The 24,360-nt window shown below is 44.1% G+C and overlaps 1 protein-coding gene across 1 annotated transcript; it reads left to right on the top strand.

Annotated features, from left to right (window-relative positions):
* The first annotated feature begins 19,895 nt into the window (after positions 1-19,895).
* Positions 19,896-20,714, top strand: LOC129025140 (centromere protein V-like protein 1). The gene has a single exon (XM_054472723.1). It carries the CDS (start codon positions 19,896-19,898, stop codon positions 20,712-20,714), a length of 819 nt encoding a protein of 272 aa, XP_054328698.1.
* Positions 20,715-24,360: the final 3,646 nt, after the last annotated feature.

Here is a 24,360-nt window from a genome sequence, read left to right on the forward strand (position 1 = left end):
TGTCTGTTATTAATTTTGACAGTGCTAGGCCCTTATTCCTTCCAACGTTTATTCTGCTCTGTTCTCTCTGTCTTCTTTCTCTGTCTGGGATTCAGATTAATAGGTCAAACCTTTTGCAATTTTCACACAGTAAGATGTTCAATTCCATTTCTTCCCCTCTTTTTCCTCTTTGCATTCCGTTTTAGAAAGTGTCTGTTGTCCTCTGACCTTTCTGCATGCTTTCCAATTCTTACCTTTGTTGTGCTGACTCTACTGATGAGCTTCTGGAAGACATTCGTCATTTCTGTTAGTGTTTTTGATTTCTAGTATTTCCTTTTAATTCTTTCTCAGAATTCCCATCTCTCTCTCCCTTTGTCCTCCCACTTGAATCTGAGGCTCACAGAGTGCTCCTGCTCAGGGAGAGCCTGTGTCTTGCAGCACGTTCAGCTGTAACCCGCCGTTATTTCCCTGGAGCCTGGTTGTAGTGGTGGTAAGGTGTAGGGGCAGGAAAGCATTCCACAGCTTTATGACTGGATCTCTCTCTTTCAGTGGGACTGTGTCTCTGGGCTGTGACCTTGACAAGTGTTTCTCCAGTGGTTTTACCCTCTCCCCATGTCCGCGGTCCTTTCCCTGGCTTCAGCATTCCCAAATAATACCTTTACACACTTGAGCCCTCTTGATTTGTTTTTCCCCTACAGGTGACACTGGAAGCCTGGAGGGGCAGAGGTTGGAGGAATACCCTTCCTGCACCTAAGATAAGGCTTTGGTCAAGTCTTTTGCTCTGAAGACTGGGCCTTTATCTTGGAGAAGGCACTGGGAGTATTTGACAATGATTACTCTTCCTCTCTCCCAGCCAGAAAAACCACGGCGTCTTTTTCAGATCTTCACCATGAAAACCCATGTGTTGAGCCAAAGGCCATGAACATGTGGATGCCCCTGAGACTGCGGGCCCCCATGTATTCTCACACTAATGCTAGTCCACACACAGCCTCAAGCACTTCATCGTATTTACTACTGAAGCACTCCTACAGGCTTCTGTCTGCAGAAGCTGCTGATTCAGGTAAGCAGATCTCAGCTGTGACACTGGATTTGACAGTCTCTCAAGATTCCAGGGTGGTGTCTTGCTGTCCCCTCTTGGTTCTCTGATGAGTCCAAAAGATACCTGAATCTGTTTTCCAGCGTTTTCTTGTTGTAAGGATGGGATTGGTCATTTGTCTATTTACACGTAGAGCTGAAAGTGGAAGTCTCATTTGTGGCCATTTTTTAAACATGTCACAATCAGAATAAGTCTATGGTTTGCAAATATCTTGCCAAGTACTAGGAGAAGCCGATGAGAGTTGAAAATAGTTGTCGCAGGGAGCCAGCAGGAGAAGTAGGTGTGTGTGGTGGGGGTGGGAGGTTTTCAGAACCAAATGACTTCTGTTTTCATTGAATGCAAATTACTATTACATTATTTAGTAATGTAATTACTAAAAGGTGTGACTGTTTAACTCTTAAAATCCTATATATATATATATATATATGATTTGAGAAAATTAAATAATGGACAATGCATTTTATGTAGAAATTGTCTAGAAATTTTGCGTGAAAGAATGCACAGAAATTGTAAACATAATTTGAAGATTAAATAAATGCCCTCAAATGCATACAATTACTAAAACTGTTATTACCTCTTGCTTGCTGGTTGATGTCAGTTGTCAGTATTACCTCCTCACTATGCATGCATTGCCTAGGATCACAGCAGCTTTGCGCACTAATTGGCCAGGGCGATGATGTGAAAATCGGCCTCTGCCAAATCATGAGGAGGCAATGACGTAGAAGGGGACCTTATCCCCATTTCACAAATGGAGAAACTAAGGCTGAAAGAGACTAGGTAACTTGCTGAAAGTCATGCACTAAGTAAGTGGTGGAGCTGGGACAGTCTCCCAAGCTGTGTCTGACATCAGCACCCATGTCCTTTCTGGTATACTTATCTGCCTATCCAAGGGTGGGCAGCATTTTGAATTGTCACACCTTTATCGGATAACGGTGTTCTTTTTTTTTTGTTTTCTTTTCATCTGAGCTTGGAAAAAAAGTACTCACAAATACACAAGTAGAGATGAATACAATCATCTGATACCTTTTAGAAAAGACAAACCCATAAGCCTCATTAAATTGACTTAGAAGCTGGAAACAAAGATAAAAATCTTCCAAATTTATTTACTGAAAGTAGCCTGATACCAAAATCTGGAAAAGACAGTACATGCACAAGGGACCCCAGGTGCGCACAGGCACACACGCACACACACACACACACACACACACACACACACACTCACAGGCATGTGCACGCAGAGAAAAATATGGATCTATATCACTTATGAAATCTATCACTAATAAATTTCATTTTGTATCCATAAAGTTTCAGTGGATAAATAGCGATGATATGTAGAAAACCTACCACACATCTGGTAGGTTTTTTACTCATGAGAAGATGATGTCATATTTAGAAATATACTGTTAGTCCATTATATTGATAGGTCCAAGGAGAAAAAACATATCATCTGAAATGTTGCTGGAAAAAAAAGAAAAAAACAGGCTAAAATTCAGTCTGTCTTCGATAAGCTCTGTTCAGTCTTTCTTAGCTCTTGTCTACTAAATCTGTCTTTGGTTGGCAGAATTACGTTAAAATCCTCTAATACCACCTATCCACAATCCCTTACCTGAAAGTCTTGGGACCAGATGTTTTGGAACTCATAAACCATACTTTACATAAGAACCATGGCAGGGTCTGGACTAGCGAGCTGAACCTGATAAAACAATATTTCCACTGAGAAATGTAGATATTTTTACCCAGAAGTATAAGACCCCAAAAGACCACAAACAACATCATATCAGCTCAGGTCATGTTTTATGGACAAACGAGTCAGGAAAAATAATTGATTTACACAACATTCGGGATTTTAGATGTGTAGTAGTATATAGAACATTGGTGGCACCCCAGAAACTTGTATTATGTTCCTATCTAGTCATCACCCCTGAAAGTATCCAGGTTTCTGATCTCTGTCAGTGTGGTTATTTTTTTGTCTGTTTTAAAACCCTACACAAACAGAATTATATATCATGGACATTTTTATGCCTGGCTTGTTTTGCTGCTTAATACTCTTATTTTGATGTCTACCCGTGCTGGTGCATGTAGAGATGTTTGCTTGTGTTATTGTTGTATAATGGTCTGTTGTATGAATATATCACAATCTATTGATCGATTCAACTGTGATGAGACCTTCAGATTGTTTCCTGGTTGTGTCTCTTCAGTGATGATGCTGAGAATGTCTTCATTCATGACTTATGGAGAAGATGCTTATGCATTTCTGTTGCATATATACTTGGATTGTGTGGTAGTCAGCATTCTATGATGACTCCCATTGACCCTTAAATTTTCGAGTCCCCTTCCATTGAGTTGGGGTGGAAACTGTGCATATGACAGGATATTACTCCCATGCTTATATTACTGTGTTTTTGTTTATTTGTTTGTTTTTGTTTTTGTTTTTGTTTTGAGACGGAGTCTCGCTCTGTCGCCCAGGCTGTAGTGCAGTGGCGCGATCTCGGCTCACTGCAAGCTAGGCCTCCCAGGTTCACGCCATTCCCCTACCTCAGCCTACCGTGTAGCTGGGACTACAGGCGCCCGCTTTTAGTAGACTTATATTACTTTTATGGCAAGAAGATTTTGCAGATGGAATGATTTTGCAGTTGCCCTTTAAGATAAGGAGATTATGTGGGGTGGGCCAGACCTAATCGGATGTGCATTTACAAGGGCCTAGGTTTTTGCTGAGAGATTTGAAGCAGAGAAAGCGTTTGGAGGGGGCACATGACAAGGAACTGCAGGTGTCCTCTAGGAGATGAGTGCTGTCCCTCCGCTGACAGCCAGCAGGAGAAGGGGACCTCAGTCCTCTAGCTGCAGGGCACTGAATTCAACTGCAACATGGATGGGTCAGCAAGGGCATCTTCCCCAGAGACTCCAGAAAAGAACACAGCAAGTTTAACAGCATCCCACCCTGTGAGACCCTGAGCTGAGAGGCCAGTGACACAATGCACAGACTTCTGACCTATGTGACTGTGAGCTAATGAGTGTTGGTTTAAGCTGCTAAGAGTGCAGTAATGTGTTCTGCACCAACAGAAAACCAGTATAGGTTTTGGTACCTGAATGTGTGGTGCTACACTGTGTGTTAGTCAGGGTTCTCCAAAGACACAGAATGAATAAGATAGATATAAATGTACGAGAGGTGATTTATTAGGGGGATTGACTCACGTGATGATGGAGGCTGGCTCAGTCCAAGTCCCGCAGCCTCAAAAGCAGGGAAGCTGGTGTTTTAATTCTCAGGCCGAAACCGAAGGCTTGAGAACCCACTGGGCCACTCATGTAAGTTCTGGAGTCCCAATGAGAGAGAATCTGAAGTTGTGATGTTCAAGAGCAGGAGAGGGAGAGTGTCTCAGCTCTGTGAGACAGAGAGAGAGAGAGGGGAAGGGAAAGGGGAAGGGGAAGGGGAAGGGGAAGGGGAAGGGAAGAAATCCTTTCTTCTCCTTTTTTTGTTCTCTCCAGGCCCCTGGCTGACTGATGATGCCTGCCTTTGTCAAGGGCAAATGTTGCCCACTCAGTCCACTGACTCACGTGACAATCTCCTCTGAAAATACCCTCAGAGACACAGCCAGAAGTAATGCCTTACCGTTCTCTAGGTATTCCTTGGTCCAGTCAGGTTGACATGTAAATTAACCATCACACACTGCAAACACCTAAAAGTGTGGCTGTGGCTTTGGAACTGGGTATTTGGCAAAGGCTGGAAGAATTCTGAAGTGCACAAGACAGAATGCCTAAATCGCCTTGAGAAAGGTTTCATTGCCATGGACAAACAGTTAGTAGAAGTCTGACTTTTCAGGAAACTGCTGATGAGGGTTCAGAAGGAGGGAGGCACGCGTCATTGTAAACTGGAGAAAGGGAGATCCCTGCTAGGTAGTGGCCGAAAGTTTAACAAGATTATTGCCCACAGTTTTGTGGAAAGAAGAAAAATATAAACAACAAACTTGGATATATGGCCGAGGCAGTGGGTGGAGGTTGGCAGGATTTGGGGAGCCAAGGTTGCCTTGAGCAGACTGTCAGTGCAAATCTGGAATTTAAAATATCTGCTGCTGGGAGCTCTCCAACAATAAGGAGGACTTTCGGGGGACCCTACGTTGCCTCTGAGAAGGCCAAAATCACAGCGTACGGACTTCTAGTACAAATGTGGACTTGAAAGTTTCCGACTGTGAGGGCTGCAGAAGGAGTGAGGAGCATGTTGCTGGAAACTAAGGGAAGGGGGAATGTCACTAGAGAGTGGCAGAGAACTTGGCAGGATTGTATTCCACGGTAATGGGGAAAGGGGGAAAGCTGAACTTTAAAATTATGAAGTTATATTTATTATATTGCTGAGGACCCTTCCAAGCAAATTGCGGAAGGAGTGGCCTGCTTACTTCTTGATGCCAATATAGAAAGTGAAAGGAGAAAGAGAAATTGTGGAAAAAGCTGTTAAACAAAAGGAACCGGGATGGGATGATTTGGGAAATTTTCAGGCTATGTAGATGTTGGGGACGGGGAGGGGCGGGATTTTAGGACATACTCCAGTGGCCCAGTGGGTTCTCAGACCTTCTGCTCTGGACTGAGAATTACAACATCGGCTTCCCTGGTTCAGAGGCTTTGGGACTTGGACTGAGCCATGCTAGAGGTATCCCTGTGGGGGTGGGGTTGGGGGCGCTAAATGAAGAGATTGCTTCTGAGTGTGTGGCCTAGGGAGAACTCAGAGAGTGTGGCTGTTCAAGGTTCAACGTTTGCTGAGAGCTCAGTAAAGCCAACAGTCCAGAGTATTCAGTCCCACAAAAACCCCTTTCAGGAAGCTAAAGATGTGCCTCAGAGATTGTCTCAACTACATCAGCAGGCCTCTGGGAAGCTTAAGGGTGCTGTCTCTCCATCATCTCCCCAATAACCCCAAATGAAGAAGGGAATATCTTGAACAAATGGGCGAAGCGGCTTGTGTGTAATACAGTGAATGCCAGTAAAATCCACACAAATCACACAAGGTTCTTGAGAAACTTCAGGTAGCAGAAATACTGTCAGCCTGGACCATCTGCGTTATTCACTACTGACATTTGGGGTCAGATAATTCTTGTGGGAGGGTGTCTTGTTCCTTCAGGGGGTGAATTCTCATCCCTAGCCTGGATCCACTGGATGCCTGACCCACTGGCCTTAAAAGAAAAGAGAGAGGGGCTGTGGGACCCCTAAGATGCTATGGGCAGGGAGCAGGCTGATAAGACTACTCAGCTGCACACACCTGCTACCATTCATGAAGAAGGAAGCATGACCCAGGAGGAAGAACCAAAGGCCCACAGGCAAGACTGAGAGGTGCCTAGGATGTTCCAGACTTTGAAACTTTATCAGAGAATTTTGGTGGTTTCCCAGTTGGATTTCCAGTCTGCTTTAGAATGCTAACACCTTCCTACCTTTCCTCTTCCCCTCCCCAGGCATCAAACCAGAACGTTCACAGCTGTTACCCTATGCCTCTCCCATCATTGTATTTTGGGAGTGTTAGAGGAAGATAGCTTGTCACTTTAGTGTCACCGGCCCAAAGTTGGAGAGGGACTCTGTTCCCGGAGTTGTACTGAGTGGATCACACCCAGGAACATCATCCATGCCTGATTTAGATGGTGGAGATGAGGAGAGTCAAGACTTTGAACTGATAAGATTTAGATGAACTTCAGGAATTGAGCTGATGCTGGAATATCATGAGAAATCTGGGATGGGGTGAAAGTATCTTGTATGTGAGACAGATGGATCCCTGGGGGCCAGAGGGCAAACTGTGGTGGGGAGAATTCCAAGGTTGACCCTAACTAACCTCGGCCTTGTATAACCCCCTCACTCTGAGTGTGAGAAGAGCCTGTGAATATGATGAGATATCCCTCCTGTGATTATGTCACGTTATTTGGGGAAATAGATGTTGCAGATGTATCAAGGTCCTGATCAGGAGACATTCCCATAAAGAGGTTATCCTGGGTGGGCCAGACCTAATCAGGTGAGCTCTTAAAATGGCCTGGGCTCTTCCTGAGACATTCAAGTGTTAGAGGGTGTACGGGGTGGTCTACATGGCAAGGAACTGCAGGCGGTGCCTAGGAGCTGAGAGCGTGACTGAATTCTGCCCATAACCTGAATGAGCTGGGAATCGGATTCCTCCTCAGAGCCTCTGCAGAGAAACGCGGCCTGGCTGAGCCTGATTTCACCCTGTGATACATGGAGCAGAGAACAAAGCCTCTGACCTACAGAACTGTAAGCTGGAAGAGACACACTGTTTTCAAGCCACTAAGGCTTGGCAGCTTGTTATGCAGGAATAGGCAACTAACACAGACAGAATTGCTGGCTTATAGAAAATGCACATGTTCAGCTTTCATAGCTATGGCCAAACAGTTTTCCAAAGTGCAGGTACCTGTTTCACTCTTGCCGGCCATAGAGGGCTCTTCCACATCCTCACCAAGGCTTCATGTTGTTGGTTGTGTTGGCTCTTCTGTCGGGTGTTTGGGGAGATCTCATTGGGATTTTAGCTGACTTCTCCCTGGTGACTGAGGTTGAGCAGCTGTTTGTCTGTTTATTAGTCCATTGGATGTCCTGATTTGTGAAGGTGCTGTTCAAATATTTTGCCAATGTTTCGTTGCACTATTCTTTTCCCGTCTTGATTTTAGGGGGTATTACATTCTGTACATCAGACATTTGTGGTATATCCATATGTATATTGCAAATATCTTTCTTCTATCATGAGATTTATCTTTTGATTCCCTAAATTCATCTTTTGATGAACAGAGGTCCTTCCTTTTGATAAAGTAAAGATTAACAATGTTTTCCTTTATCGTTAGTGACTCTGTGTCCTATTTCAGATATCTTTGCTCACCCCCAAGGTCATGAAAATATGCTTATGCATTACTTTGTACAAGCCGTAACCTCTGGAGTTAATCTTTGTGTATGGTGTAACTTAGGGGCCAACGTTAATCTTTTTCCATATGGATATCCAAATTAGTCCAGCTCCACTTATTTAATAGACCATCTTGCCTCTAGAGCATTGAGGTGGCACATTTTTTGTAAATGAGGGTGACCATATACATATGTATGTGCGCCTGTGTTTGTGGGACCCTCTCTTTTCTCTATTGGTCTGTCTATTACTGTGCACATACCATACTTCCTTAATTATGATACCTTTATGGTTGGTATTGCTATCCGGCTGTGAGGATTCTAAAAAGTGTTCCTGCTTTAGAAGGCCTTGGCTTTTCTTGGATCTTGGACATCCTTATAGAACTTGGAAGTGGTGTGCCAATTTATTTCCCTTTTCAGAAAAAGAGCCGGGAATTTTACTGGGGTCGCATTGAATCTATAAATCATTTTCATTCGAATTCTCTCTTTGGTTTACTTTCATGACATTGTCTTCCAGTCCATAAGTGTGATGTAGCTCTGATTTACCTAGGTCTTCTTTAATTTCTCTCGAAAATGTTTTGTAGACTTCCGGGCAGAGGTCTTGGGAATCTTTGCTAGATTTGTTCCTAGGCATTTGATGTGTTCTGATACTATGAGAAATGACATTTAAAAGTTGTCTCTTTACATGTTTAATGCCAGGATATATAAATTCAATTGAATTTTGTGATATTGACCTTATATCCAGCAATATCACACTAAATTCATTTGTTAATTATAATCCTAGATATTCTTTTAGACTGTGTGTGTGCACCCATATGCGTGTGTGTGCATGTGTACCATCTTTTGTGTCTCTTCTATATCTTTAAGAGCTGAGAAAATATTCTTCGAAGACTGTAAGCCAACAAACACCCATATCTCATGGATGGCAATTGGGAAATGCCCATTTCAAAACCAGTCACTGGTGGGGTAATGGGATTGTTTTGATGCTGTTAGTCAAACATACCGCCTTTTGTACATCACATGCATTGTGGTATGAGGCACTGCTTTTCTTTATTTTCACCAAATATATGGAAATGATACCTCTGCTCAGAGAGGTGAAAATCAGGAGATAGGTGATGGTGGATTGATACTAGTAGAATACCCCTCCATGTAAGTCAGCTGAAATTACAAATCTTAAGGGATATGTGTTCTTAAGAACAGACTAATATGTGGAATATTTGAAAAACACTTGTAGAATGTGGAGGAAGAATTAACCTTTGAAATTATTTCAATTATTTCCAATTGAAATAAAACAGTTTCCTCTGACCATAGTCTTTTGGTGATTATGAGGTACAAAACTGTAGCAGAAAATTTAACACACACACATATCAAATATTTAGCAATTGTTATGGATCATTAGCAGGATTGCATGTGAGTTAAATTTTGTTTCTTGCTTTTCTGAGTTATGTAAATACCCTACGGCAGGGCTTATCAACGTTGGCGCTATTGACATTTTGGACCAGATAATTATAGTGCGTGGCCGTCTTGTGCTTTCAGGGAGTTAAGTAGCATCACTAGCCTGGATCCACTGGATGCCAGAAGCACCTCCTCTTTTCCCCAATAACGATAAACAAAAATGTCTCCAAACATTGCCAGATGTCCCCTGGGAGGCAAAATGCCCCTGGATGAGAAGGGTTCCTCTACAGCAAATGAGATTTCCCCCAGTTTTACTGAGGTATGACTGACAAATAAAACTGCATATATTTAGGAAGTACAATGTGATGTTTCAATATGTGTATACTCTGTGAAATGATTACCAAGATCAAGCTAATTAACATATCCATCATCTCACACAGTTACCCTTTTGTGTATGGTGTGAACACTGGAGATCTACTATCTTAGCAAATTTCAAGTATGCAATGTACTGCTATTCACAGTAGTCACCATGCTGTACATATATATTTCTAAGTATGACATCATCTTCTCATGAGTAAAAAAACCTACCAGATGTGTGGTAGGTTTTCTACATATCATCGCTATTTATCCACTGAAACTTTATGGATACAAAATGAAATTTATTAGTGATAGATTTCATAAGTGATATAGATCCATATTTTTCTTTGCGTGTACATGCCTGTGAGTGTGTGTGTGTGTGTGTGTGTGCGCGTGTGTGCCTGTGCGCACCTGGGGTCCCTTGTGCATGTACTGTCTTTTCCAGATTTTGGTATCAGGCTACTTTCAGTAAATAAATTTGGAAGATTTTTATCTTTGTTTCCAGCTTCTAAGTCAATTTAATGAGGCTTATGGGTTTGTCTTTTCTAAAAGGTATCAGATGATTGTATTCATCTCTACTTGTGTATTTGTGAGTACTTTTTTTCCAAGCTCAGATGAAAAGAAAACAAAAAAAAAAGAACACCGTTATCCGATAAAGGTGTGACAATTCAAAATGCTGCCCACCCTTGGATAGGCAGATAAGTATACCAGAAAGGACATGGGTGCTGATGTCAGACACAGCTTGGGAGACTGTCCCAGCTCCACCACTTACTTAGTGCATGACTTTCAGCAAGTTACCTAGTCTCTTTCAGCCTTAGTTTCTCCATTTGTGAAATGGGGATAAGGTCCCCTTCTACGTCATTGCCTCCTCATGATTTGGCAGAGGCCGATTTTCACATCATCGCCCTGGCCAATTAGTGCGCAAAGCTGCTGTGATCCTAGGCAATGCATGCATAGTGAGGAGGTAATACTGACAACTGACATCAACCAGCAAGCAAGAGGTAATAACAGTTTTAGTAATTGTATGCATTTGAGGGCATTTATTTAATCTTCAAATTATGTTTACAATTTCTGTGCATTCTTTCACGCAAAATTTCTAGACAATTTCTACATAAAATGCATTGTCCATTATTTAATTTTCTCAAATCATATATATATATATATATATAGGATTTTAAGAGTTAAACAGTCACACCTTTTAGTAATTACATTACTAAATAATGTAATAGTAATTTGCATTCAATGAAAACAGAAGTCATTTGGTTCTGAAAACCTCCCACCCCCACCACACACACCTACTTCTCCTGCTGGCTCCCTGCGACAACTATTTTCAACTCTCATCGGCTTCTCCTAGTACTTGGCAAGATATTTGCAAACCATAGACTTATTCTGATTGTGACATGTTTAAAAAATGGCCACAAATGAGACTTCCACTTTCAGCTCTACGTGTAAATAGACAAATGACCAATCCCATCCTTACAACAAGAAAACGCTGGAAAACAGATTCAGGTATCTTTTGGACTCATCAGAGAACCAAGAGGGGACAGCAAGACACCACCCTGGAATCTTGAGAGACTGTCAAATCCAGTGTCACAGCTGAGATCTGCTTACCTGAATCAGCAGCTTCTGCAGACAGAAGCCTGTAGGAGTGCTTCAGTAGTAAATACGATGAAGTGCTTGAGGCTGTGTGTGGACTAGCATTAGTGTGAGAATACATGGGGGCCCGCAGTCTCAGGGGCATCCACATGTTCATGGCCTTTGGCTCAACACATGGGTTTTCATGGTGAAGATCTGAAAAAGACGCCGTGGTTTTTCTGGCTGGGAGAGAGGAAGAGTAATCATTGTCAAATACTCCCAGTGCCTTCTCCAAGATAAAGGCCCAGTCTTCAGAGCAAAAGACTTGACCAAAGCCTTATCTTAGGTGCAGGAAGGGTATTCCTCCAACCTCTGCCCCTCCAGGCTTCCAGTGTCACCTGTAGGGGAAAAACAAATCAAGAGGGCTCAAGTGTGTAAAGGTATTATTTGGGAATGCTGAAGCCAGGGAAAGGACCGCGGACATGGGGAGAGGGTAAAACCACTGGAGAAACACTTGTCAAGGTCACAGCCCAGAGACACAGTCCCACTGAAAGAGAGAGATCCAGTCATAAAGCTGTGGAATGCTTTCCTGCCCCTACACCTTACCACCACTACAACCAGGCTCCAGGGAAATAACGGCGGGTTACAGCTGAACGTGCTGCAAGACACAGGCTCTCCCTGAGCAGGAGCACTCTGTGAGCCTCAGATTCAAGTGGGAGGACAAAGGGAGAGAGAGATGGGAATTCTGAGAAAGAATTAAAAGGAAATACTAGAAATCAAAAACACTAACAGAAATGACGAATGTCTTCCAGAAGCTCATCAGTAGAGTCAGCACAACAAAGGTAAGAATTGGAAAGCATGCAGAAAGGTCAGAGGACAACAGACACTTTCTAAAACGGAATGCAAAGAGGAAAAAGAGGGGAAGAAATGGAATTGAACATCTTACTGTGTGAAAATTGCAAAAGGTTTGACCTATTAATCTGAATCCCAGACAGAGAAAGAAGACAGAGAGAACAGAGCAGAATAAACGTTGGAAGGAATAAGGGCCTAGCACTGTCAAAATTAATAACAGACACCAAAGCACAGAGTCAGGAATCTCTCAGCATATATCAAGGAGCATATATACCAAATACACACACACACACACACACACACACACGCACACACAAAACACAAACTCACGTCTAGACATAGTGAAACTGCAGAAAACTAAAGAGGAAGAGAAAGTCTGAAAACCTCAATAAAAACACCTTACTGGTAGAGGAACATGGAAGAGAATTATGGCCAACTTCTCGTCAGAACCCATGAAAAAAGAAGAGCGTAGACTGAAATATTAAAGTGTTGAGTGAAGAAAAATATCACCATTAACAAGTGAACAGGAAAGAAAGACTTTCTCAGACAAATTAAAATCAAGCAAATTAACCTTCAGAAACTCTGCTCTGGGAGAAATGTTAAAAGACAGAAGGAAAATAAGATAGATGAGACACTTGAATCTACATAAAGGCAGGGCCAGAATCAGTGAAGGAACAAGTGGAGGCAAAATCGCACCTTTTCTGTTGCTTATTCTTGCAAGGTCTAAAGGAATACGGTTTGTTTAAAATAATACTGACAATGTATTTTGTGACTATATAGCATATGGATAAGTTCATGAGGGGTTAATTGGGAATTCTGTCGGGTTAGGTACCTGCACTACACATTAAGCGATGTACCGTTACTAGACGGTGGACTGGGATAGGTAAATATGTATATTGTAAAGCCTAGGGCAAAAAGCAGTTCTAAAAGCCATATGATCCATATGCTAAGAGAGGCTACCAATGCCCAAGTAAAACCTGAAGAGACAACAACATAAAGAAAGAGGGACTTTTTACCTACAGGGGATATGGTTATCTATGTAGAAAACTCCAAAGAATTGCAACAAACTGCTGAATTAATACATGAGGTTCTCAAGGTCACAGGACACAATCAATATATTGATGATGACTCTTTAGCTGTATATGACCAGTGAACAATGAGAATTTGATTTTTTTAAAGGGCAACTTAAGTACCTATTAAGTACTTAGGTCTAAATCTAAATGTCAGGCATAGGATCTGCTTGCAGAGACTACAAATATTGATGAGAAAAAAAACAAAAAAAACAAAGAATATCTGAATAAGTGGAGAGAGACGTCATATATCCGGACTGGAAGATTTGTAATTCTTAGAAGATTTCAAATCCTCAGGGACTGATCTATTGTAACATCAGAATCCCAATCAAAATTACAGCATTCACTTTGTAGATATCAACATGTTGACTCGAAATTTCGTATTGAAGCACAAATATGCTAGAATAGAAAAGCCATTCTAAAAACAGGAGAACGGAGTTGCAAAAGTCACAAGATGCGATTCTAAGACCTACTATAAAACTACAGTAATCAAGACAGGGTGGCATTTACTAAGAATACACACACAGTTCAATGCAACAGACTAGCAAGCCCAATAATCGAACTGCAGAAATATTTCTCAACTGATCCTTGACAAAGGCACGTGCACAATACAATGGGAAAAGGATAGTCTTTTCAATAAATGGTGGTGGGAGATTTTGGGCCCATATGGAAAAAACATTAACCTAGACCAAGAACTTACACTTTAACAAAAATTAACTCAAAAAGGACCAAAGTCCCGTATGTAAAATTCAAATTATAAAGCACAGGAAATATAAAAATATAAAATATAGGCCGGGCGCGGTGGCTCACGCCTGTAATCCCAGCACTTTGGGAGGCTGAGGCGGGTGGATCACGAGGTCAATCATTCGAGACCAACCTGGCCAACATAGTGAAACCCCGTCTCTACTAAAAATACAAAAAAAAATTAGCCGGGCATGGTGGCAGACGCCTGTAATCCCAGCTTCTCGGGAGGCTGAGGCAGGAGAATCGCTTGAACCTGGGAGTCAGAGGTTGCAGTGAGCCGAGATCGCGCCACCGCACTCCAGCCTGGACGACAGAACGAGACTCCGTCTCAAAACAAAACAAAACAAGCAAACAAACAATATATATATAATATAAAAAGAAATATAGAAATATAAAACACAGGGAAGAAAACACAGGGAAAACATCAACATGTCTTTGTGTTTCCTGATGGGGTTTTAGTCACAAACCCTACCACAGAGTCTGTGAACAAAAAGCAATAATTTGGAGTTTGTTAAAACTTAAAACTTCTGCTGTGTGGGAGACATTACTGTTAAGGAAGAAAGATAACCTAAGGACTGAAAGAAAATATTTTCAAAGAGATAGTTGAGGAAAGACTTAATTCCAAATATTCAAAAAACTGTGGACATTCAAAAACCAAACAACCACAAATAACCCAATTTAAAAATGAGCTAAAGGTCTGAGCAGACACCTCACCAAAGATTTGGAAGTGATAAATGAGCATGTGAAAGAATGCTTACTCTTATTTGGCATTGATAGATAAATGCAAATTCAAATAATAATTACATGACACTACACATCTAACAGAACGGCCAAGACCCCCAAACTGACAAACCAACTGCTGCCAAGGATGCAGAACAGGAACGTCCATTCATGTAAAGTGGGAAGTCTCTATCTTCCAGCAAATTTGGAAGGCAGTCTGCTTGGTCCTTAACAAGGCTCGATAGTCTTGCCACACCGGTGGTCCAGCATTCTCGCTATTAAGTATTTGCCCAGTCTGCTTCAAAACGTATGTGTTGTCAAACAAAATACCAATCCAGGATTAGTAAAGAGAAACTTTATTCAAAAGGATGAGTAGAAGGAGGCAAGGTATGTGGAGGGGACTTTTGCAGGAGGACATGAGTAGGTAAAGCACAGGTAATGCTTTAGGGCCGTGAAACTATCATGTGCGTTATAGACGGAATGTTTGCTTCCCGCCCAAATTCACGTGTTGAAGTCCCGACTCCCGGTGTGATGGTATTTGCAAGTGAGGCCTCTGGGAGGTAATGGGGTTTGAGGTTATGAGGTGATGAGGGTGGAGTCTTTATGATAGGGTTCGTGTCCTCCGAAGAAGAGGAAATAAAAATAGCTCTCTCTGTGTGAGGACAGGGTGAGATACCCTAATGGTGGTTGTAAGAGACAAAGCATTTGTCAGAATCCGTGGAAACTGACAGGATACAGAATGAAACTTAACGTGTTTAATCTTTTAAAACATCATTAGGGAGGTAGGGAACTATCAGGCTGAAATGCAGAATGTGACAAAAGGTTCTAACCTTACCAATGGATGAAAAGCTTCCCTGAAGGCTGTGAAGTACAAAGTGCTGATCTAAGCAACTTTGGAAATGAAAGAAGTGTTTAAGGCTAAGGACAAAGGGAGTTGTACATATGCAGCATACTCGACTAGACAAACCTGTTGCCGGTATGGACACAGGTTGAAAAATCTGACACCGTTCTCCATGTGTACTGGAACCGAACAATTAGTAAATGGATGGTGGAGGGTGAGAGGCAGGTTTTTCACTGCTGGAGAGGGAGGTGCAGATCATAATGTGGCAGTGGCAAGAATGATTCGTGCTGCAATGGAATAGAGTTGCAGACATGGGTAGGAACTCATATTCAGCTTATTATAGATCCTCATGGTCGTGTATCAAAATATTTATAGAAATGTGTACATACATGGGTTAGTATACATACATACGTATTTCCTTTCTGTTTCAGCAGAGAGGGCCTAGAAACCACTAGACTCTGGTAGCTACGAGCACACCTAGTTGCCAGACGTTGGTCTCTGATACCATTTTCTAATAAAAGGAAACAGAAATCCTTGGAGAATTGGCTGATCCTAGGAGCTAGTAAACAGGCCAGACCAGCCTAGAACGTATGCAAGACAGAAATTGCAGGATGAGCCACAAAGCAAGGAATTACACAAAATGGAACCCCAAATAATGGGAGCATACCACCGGGACCTAGGGGTGAACTGAACGTGCACCCAGTGGCCACAACTGCAAAAATGATAATAATGAAAAAGAAATAGCAAAGTATTGGATTATAATCTAAAGTATCAAGTAAATATCCATGAAAGTATCATGATATACGTAAATGATTGAATAAGGAAATAAATGCAGGAGCATAGATAGCTGTGCCATGAAGGAGAATTCCAAAGACTGTATGTAGATACTCCGCCTCAAAGAAAGGATTTAAAGCTTAGCACCAGTTAGGTGTGAACTTCGCTTAATGACTTCCTTCCAAAGAGTAGCATGTGGACAGGGGTTAAAAGAGCAACTTTTCATGGGAGCACTCTGTCCAACACTGCTTCTGCCAGGTGACCAAGGTCAACTTACACAATCAAAACTGATGTTGATATTATGTACCCTTGATGCAATCAGACGAAAACAGCTCTTTACCTTTGTGGTGATTCTCTGGTAGCTCACAACATCAGTCTAATCATGAGACAAGCATTAGAAAAACTTGAGTTGAAAAATATTCTAGGGAGGCCGGTGCAGGCAGATCACTTGAGTCCAGGAGTTCGAGACCAGCCTGGGCAACATGGCCAAACCTTGTCTCTATAAAACACACACACTCACACACACACACACACACACACACACACACACACACACACACAGAAATCACAAATTAGCCGGGCATGGTGGTGCATGCCTGTAGTCCCTTGTACTTTGGGAGGCTGAGGGAGGAGGATCGTTTGAACCTGGGATGTGGAGGTTGCAGTGAGCTGAGATCCCACTATTGCCGTTGCATACTCCAGCCTGGGTGACAAAGCAAGGAACCCTGTATCAAAAAAATAAAAATAAAAAAAAGAAAGAAAGAAAGAAAAAGAAAAAGAAAAAAAAAAGATATTCTAGAAAATACCTCACCAGTGACCCTGAAAACTCTCAAGGTCATGGAAACAAGCAAAGTCTGAGAAGTTGTCCCAGCCAAGAGGAACCTAAGGCAGCATGATGATTAAATGTAGTGTGGTAGGCTGCATGGTATCTTGGAACAGAAAAAAAAAAAAATGATATTAGGTAGGAAGTAGGAAATCTGGAATAAAGTGTGGACTTTAGTTTTTTCTGCCTCTCAGATGCCACCAGTAGGGAGCAGCTGGGGCTGCTGTGTCGGCAGGTAAGCCAAACACACAAAAATAGCATCGCAAATGCTCTGAAAATAAACTTTTTAAAAATCCCAGAACCTAAAAATGGACACCAGAATCTACATGCTAAACCTAAAGAAAGTAGCTGACTTCTAACATCAAATATTTGTCTCCTGTCCAGAGACTCCTAAAGTAACAAGCAAAATACATTGTATGCCGTAGAGCATAGCCCACCATGTCAAGAACCAGGAATAACACAGCTTGAATGAGGAAACAGAATCCAGTGGTACCAACATACAGACGTCGCAGATGTTGCCATTATCTGACAAACATTTTACAGCAACCATCATAAAAATGCTTCATTATGTAATTGCAAATAGTCTGGAACCAGACTAGAAAATGGAAAAATCTCAGCAATGAGTAGAAGATGTATAAAAAAGAAATGATGGAACAAAAAACGAAAACAATAACAGAATTTGGAAACATTGCTGGATGCACTCGGTAAGAGACCTGTGATGACAAAAGATACCATCATCGTAATGGAGGCCCAATCAATAAGATTGACGGCCGGGCATGGTGGCTTACACCTGTGATCCCAGCACTTTGGGAGGCCGAGGCGGGCAGATCACCACGGGTCAACGTGGGGAAACCCCGTCTCTACTAAAAATACAAAAATTAGCTTGACGTGGTGGCGGGCACCTGTAATCCCAGCTACTTGGGAGGCTGAGGCAGGAGAATCGTTTGAACCCGGGAGGCAGAGGTTGCAGTGAACGGATATTGCGCCATTGCACTCCAACCTAGGTGACAGAGCGAGACTCTTCCTCAAGAAACAAAACAAACAAACAGAAAATAGGATTGACTACGCCTGAGCGAGAGGGAGAGATCGTGGACTGACTAAAAGCTGAATGGATCCTCAGCGAAGTTAGGACAATAACAAAGTTCCAATATCCCTACGACTGGAGTACCAAAAGTAGAGAGTGGACTGAAAGAGGAGTGTAAGAAAAGAAGGCTGAAAATATCCAAATTTTAGTGAAAACCATAAACCCATAGATTCTGGAAAACGAGCAAACTTCAGATAAGACAACCACAAAGCAATTCACACCAACACACACATCATAGTCAGTTTTTGAAGCTGATAAAATCACTGAAAGCAGCAAGACCGAAGTGGTTCATTGATTATAGGAGAACACCAGTTTTAATGAGGGCAAATGTCTCCTCTGACCAGTGGGGGTCATCAGGAAGTGTCCTGAAAAGTTTCAGATGTTGAACAAAAGTCCTGTCAGCTGTGAATTTTGTATCCAGTGATACCATCCTTCATGGATGAAGGGGAAATCAAGACATTCTCAGGTAAAGGAAAGCATTTTGTCTCGAGCAGACCCACGGTGAAAGAATGGCTAGAGTAGGTGCTTGAAACAAAAGAGGAAAGAATAAAAGGTGGCCTCTGGAAGTATCTATCAGAAAGGAGTCAAGACCAGAAGAAAAAACACCCTTAGGGGACAAACACTAAGCCACCGTTTTCCTTGTGAATTGTGGAAGTCATGTTTGATGATTAAAGCAAAAACTATGAAACCATCCCATACTCCAGACAACGTTGTCTATAAGCAGGAAGGCAGAGGGGCTAAAAGGGGCTGATGCTTCTACACTTCAGTGGAAGTGATGAGAACTGGATACCAGGAGCCTGTGGTAAGTCACATATGCACATTGAAAATCCCAGAGCAACCACTGAGACAATTTTACAAAGCCAAACACTCGAAAACACTTTCGGAAATCAGCATAAATCCTGCAAAGTGTACACGTAAGCCACAGAAGGGCAAAAAAAGGAGGTCTTGGTTAGCCGAGACACGGAGGAAACAAAAGAAAACAAACAATAAATCTGTGGACTTAAACACTAGCCCAGAGATCATGGAAATGAACTAGAAACATGTATGAAAAGGTAGATATTGGCAGAGTCAGTGAGAAACACGGTCTGACTATCCCATGTTTATATGAAACTCAGTTCCACTTCGGTTGCCCTGGGTAAATGAAAAGGATACAACGGGTGGGAAAAGTCACATCAGATAAACATTAATTAAAACAGCAGAAGTAGGTATGTCAACATTAGGTAAAGAGGACTTCATCGCAACGAAAATTACGAGAAAAATAAAACGCTACAGCCGAATAAAAGAATCAAGCCCCCAAGAAGACTTTAGAAGAGTCTTTCCGTGCCCCTCCCACACGCCCCTCCAATTACAGTGTGTGGGCGTTCCTCTCTGTTCCCAGAGCCCCTGGTTCTTATTTCTGTCAGAGCAAAGTGTCCCAAGGTGTTGGGGACTGTATTTGCATACACCTGATCCTAAATGAATGTGAGTGCTTTGGAAAGCCTGACGCATCTCCACATCCCAGCGCCCAGGTGGGGTATCTGGTGCCCGGCAGGTGTTTGTTGAATGCCTCATGACTGCCTTTCAGGCCAGCGAAGGCTGTTGTGATAGGGTCAAGGGAAGGGTCTCTTTACACCGCATTCAACAAGGGGCCAATCCTACTGGCGCAGGCAAGGAGGCTGCTCAGCGACTGACGGGGAAATGAGGGTGGGGTGTGGGCACGCGCTCCGGAGGCTGCAGGCGCCATGGGCAGAGTGAGGAACCGCGCCACTGCTCAGCGGCGGAGGCGAAAGCGGCCCGGGGATCCTCCCGCCGCCTGCGCGGCCATCGCGGTCACGGGCGCCAGCCGCGCGCAGTACCCCCGGGTCCAAGTCGGGGTCGGGAGCCACGCGGCGGCCAAGAGGTGGCTGGGTAGGTGGCGACGGAAGCGCCGCTGGCGGCGGGTCCGGAAGGCGGGCCCCAGAGACCTGCTGCCCTCCGCGCCACCCCCGGACCCGCCGGGGCCCGCCCCGTCCCCCAAGGATCTGGACCTGGGCGCACAGCGGGAGCGCTGGGAGACGTTCAGGAAGCTGCGGGGCCTCAGCTGCGAGGGCGCCGCCAAGGTCCTGCTGGACACCTTCGAGTACCCGGGCCTCGTGCATCACACCGGGGGCTGCCACTGCGGCGCGGTCCGCTTTGCGGTCTGGGCCCCTGCAGATCTGCGCGTCGTGGATTGCAGCTGCAGGCTGTGCAGGAAGAAGCAGCACCGCCACTTCGTCGTCCCGGCCTCGCGCTTCACGCTGCTCCAGGGCGCAGAAAGCATCGTCACCTATCGGTCCAACACGCACCCGGCGCTGCACAGCTTCTGCAGCAGGTGCGGGGTGCAGAGTTTCCACGCAGCTGTCTCTGACCCCCGCGTGTACGGCGTCGCCCCGCACTGCCTGGACGAGGGCACCGTGCGCAGCGTGGTCATCGAGGAGGTCGGCGGTGGCGACCCGGGGGAGGAGGCCGCCGAGGAGCACAAGGCCATCCACAAGACGTCCTCCCAGTCAGCCCCTGCCTGTCGCCGCGAACAGGAGCAGTGACTGGGGCCGCAAGCCCGCCTGAAACCGGCCCGGGCGGCCCTGCGGGGAGCGTCCGAGTACCTGCACAGATCCCATGCTGTGAAAGAGGTGTTTCTGGCCTGGTCAAACCGTGGATTCCCTTCCAGTATTTGCCCTTCCCCTCCGCTAGTTTTCAGTGAACTCGCTTACGATCCAAATCTTGAACACACTTTTGTCTGTGTAGTACAACGTTAATCTTGCAATTCGAAAAGGAAGAAGAGTGTCTCTGATTTTTCAAACCATCCATTGTATCTCTCGCTTTTACTGTTCTGCCTACAGTTGTCACAAATCACCTGCAGATGATTCCTGTGTACTGTACCTTCCTGGTGCTATTGTGAACAGGCTTGCTGTTTTCAGCGCTTTGCGTCTGGTGTGTAGGACGGCAACACACAACCAGTTTGTAAACATGTGCTAGGACGCCTTCCATTGATTATGGTGTGCGTGCGCTCCCGCACCTGTGAGTTTTAGGTAGACGTTCATATTTTCACTGCTTAGATTCGAGTTACGCTATTTACTGGTTTTTTAATGATATATTTCAAGATTTGGTCGTGTTACATACCTCATTACTCTTAATCACCAAAAGCTGTTACTATTTCGCTTGTTGTTTGGAAAGTGTCTCTGGGTAAGGAAATGGGGATACAGGAATGAGAAAGACATCTGTGCACACAGGAATGAGAAAGACATCTGCGCACTGTATGCCCTCTTTAATCTTTTGAAATACCTGTCTTGTACATGTGTTAAGTATATAGAAATCAGTAAATACCTTCTAGGAAACTATGTGTGTTGGTGTGTCTATAAAGTCCGGCTTGGCTATGGCAAGGCTTGGTTTTTGAAGCTACTTGGTCTCAGATTACTTCAGAAGGTGGTGGTGACTCTGGCTTTTGTAGTAGAGAAAACTTCCCCAGGGTCCCCTACCTTTTGATGAGGGGAATTAGCAGAGGGTTTACACGTTTGGCCTCTGGGGACACACTACCTGTGTTTGAATCCTGGACCTGCTGCCTGCTCGCTGTATAACCGGTATCGAGTAGATTAAACCCGATTCCTCAACTTGCTCTTTCCTCAAGAATGTTAACAGCTAACAGAGTGTTTGTTCTCAGGGTAAACACAGTGCCTTGCCTTGACTACCTGATCCATGAATGCTTGTTTTCTCAATTTCAGGCCCCCAAAACTCCTCCTATCAAGGCACCCAGACAATATGAAACTGCATTGTTTAGGGGCGTCCATACACATGGGAAAACCATGAAGAATTGGCAGTGAAATAATTTAAGCCAGCATCAGATTAGGGTTTAACTCTATGGAGAAGGAATGGCTTTGAGTGGGGGTGGGGGGAGGGGAGGGTGTCCTGCATTCCTGTTCCTCTTGCTGTGTAACAAATGGCCCCCCAGTGAGTCCATAAAATGACGAGCGTCGTATCATATGCATGGAATTTCAGAGGCAGGAATTCAGAAAGGGCACGGTGGATATGGCCTGCTTCACATGAGTCTGGGACCTCAGCTGCAGAAACCTGACTGGCTGGGGACTGGAACCATCTGAAGGCTCATTCACTGACATCCCTGGTGCCTGCACGGAGAGGACTGGAAGACTAGGCCTGGCGAGTGGAGGGCCTCCGTATTACCACTCCATGGCCTTTGGCTTCCTCACAGCAGGGTGGGCCTCCCAGTAGTCAGGCTTCCGACCTCATGACTCAGGCTCCAAGCAGCACTTTTCCGTATCCAAGGTGAATGTTGCATCACCTCTCACAGGCAAGACTCAGAAGTCATGTTGAGTCAACTGTGTCATACTCTATTGATTAGAGGTGAGTCACAGCCTTTTCAGATTCAAGCGTGGGAGGGAGATTAAATCTCAGGTCTCGGTGTGAACGGGGCAACTTTCATCACAGCACGAGAGATGGGAGATATTGTTGTGGCCATACAGTCTGGCACAGTGGGCTCCTAGGGAGCTGGTTATGTTTCATTCCGTTCTCCCACATGGTGGCCACTCAGATGTGTTTAACGGGTCACATATTGTTTGTGTACAGCTGTGTATGATTGAAGACATAATAAGGAAACAAAATAGGTGACTGACTCCTATATCTGAGCAAGACCAAGAGCAGACTAAATGAATGACTGGAGGTATGGAGGGAAGACGACAGTCAGAAGGGGGCTGGCTGGTTAGTCCTGGAGCCGACCTTGGCCATGCCCACGCACACACACCCCAGGGTAGAAGTCTTATTATCTTCGGGACCACAGGTGTTTCTGACCCCACCAGAAATCGTTAACTTCCTGCTAGTTGCATATGCTGGATTGCCTTAGCCCCATGCCACTGACTGCCCCTTCCCCTATCCTTTTTAAGCCCTTTGTTCACTTGTTCATCCATTCCACAAGCATTTACAGTGGGTTTGGAATGTGTCAAACAGAATGTAAGAAGGACTTAAGGCTATGGACAAAAAGTGGAGTTGGGTAAAGATGCTCAAGCGAGGTTCTTAGAATGCAGCTCAGCTCTTCCATAGAATACCACAGGGAAGGGAATGGAAACATCCCCCTCTCAGTAGAATGGAAGAGCACATCTGGCACCGATCCACAAAGGCCGCTTGTTTGTATGCTGGCTCTTCAGACGACATCTTAGGATGAACTCCAGACTAGAAGGTGAGTTTCCTTTCTGACAAGCGTCAAGGAAAGACTTGGAAATGTGTTTAAAAGGAAAATTCCCATCATGAAACCAAATGGAAGACAATATCACTGGTCATAAAACATAACTAGAAATAGATGTAATGAAAATGTTTATTATTATACATAATTTCTACTATTTTGTTTTATTTTTTGAGACAGATATTCACTCTGGTGCCCAGGCTGGAGTGCAGTGGCTCCATCTCGGCTCACTACAGCCCCCACCTCCCCTGCTCAAGTGATCCTTTCACCTCAGCCTCCCAAGCAGCTGGGATTACAGGCACGTGCCACCACAGCCCGCTAATCTCTTGTATTATTTGTAGAGACGCGGTTTCGCCATGTGAACCAGGCTGGTCTCAAACTCCTTAGCTCAAGCTTCCCGACTGCCTCGGCCTCCCAGAGTGCTGAGATTACAGGTGTGACACATAATTTGTACATGTACCTTTGAAAATGAAAAACATGAAAGAGACCTAAGGACTCTGTCTCTCTCACAAATACTTCACGTGTGTTCCTTTATTTACTTCTCACTAAAATCCTTCAGAACACCTATTGTTAATCTCAACTGGTGGAGGAAGAAACTGAGACGCTGATAATGGAAGGACCAAGCCCATGGATGCCAAGGGGGCAGGTGGCAGGAAGAAGTTGGAAAGCCAGGGTGATTGGATACCATGGTCAGTAAGGACTGGGGAAAAAGTAGCTCTCAGGCACTTCTGCCCCATTCATCCTGGCCCCTCTCTGTTTTCATTCATCCAACTCTGTACGCATTTCACCCTATCTCCTCCTCACATCAAAAGCAGCTCTTCATCCCTGGCCGAGATCCTGTGGCCAGCTGCCCAGTGCACGCCACCATGATGCGGGCCTCCTGTAAAAATCTGAAACGACCGTAGATTAGATGTTCTGCTATTTCATGAGCCCCCCACGTTGTTTCTTTATGTGCCAATACACTTGTGTCTATGGCCACAAACGACCTGCATATCACAGTT

The sequence above is a fragment of the Pongo pygmaeus genome, chromosome X (assembly GCF_028885625.2).
Source record: "Pongo pygmaeus isolate AG05252 chromosome X, NHGRI_mPonPyg2-v2.0_pri, whole genome shotgun sequence".
Classification (NCBI taxonomy): Eukaryota; Metazoa; Chordata; class Mammalia; order Primates; family Hominidae; genus Pongo; species Pongo pygmaeus.

Coding starts and splice junctions, on each gene's coding strand:
- LOC129025140 (XM_054472723.1), top strand. CDS start 19,896: ATGGGCAGAGTGAGGAACCGCGCCACTGCTCAGCGGCGGAGGCGAAAG.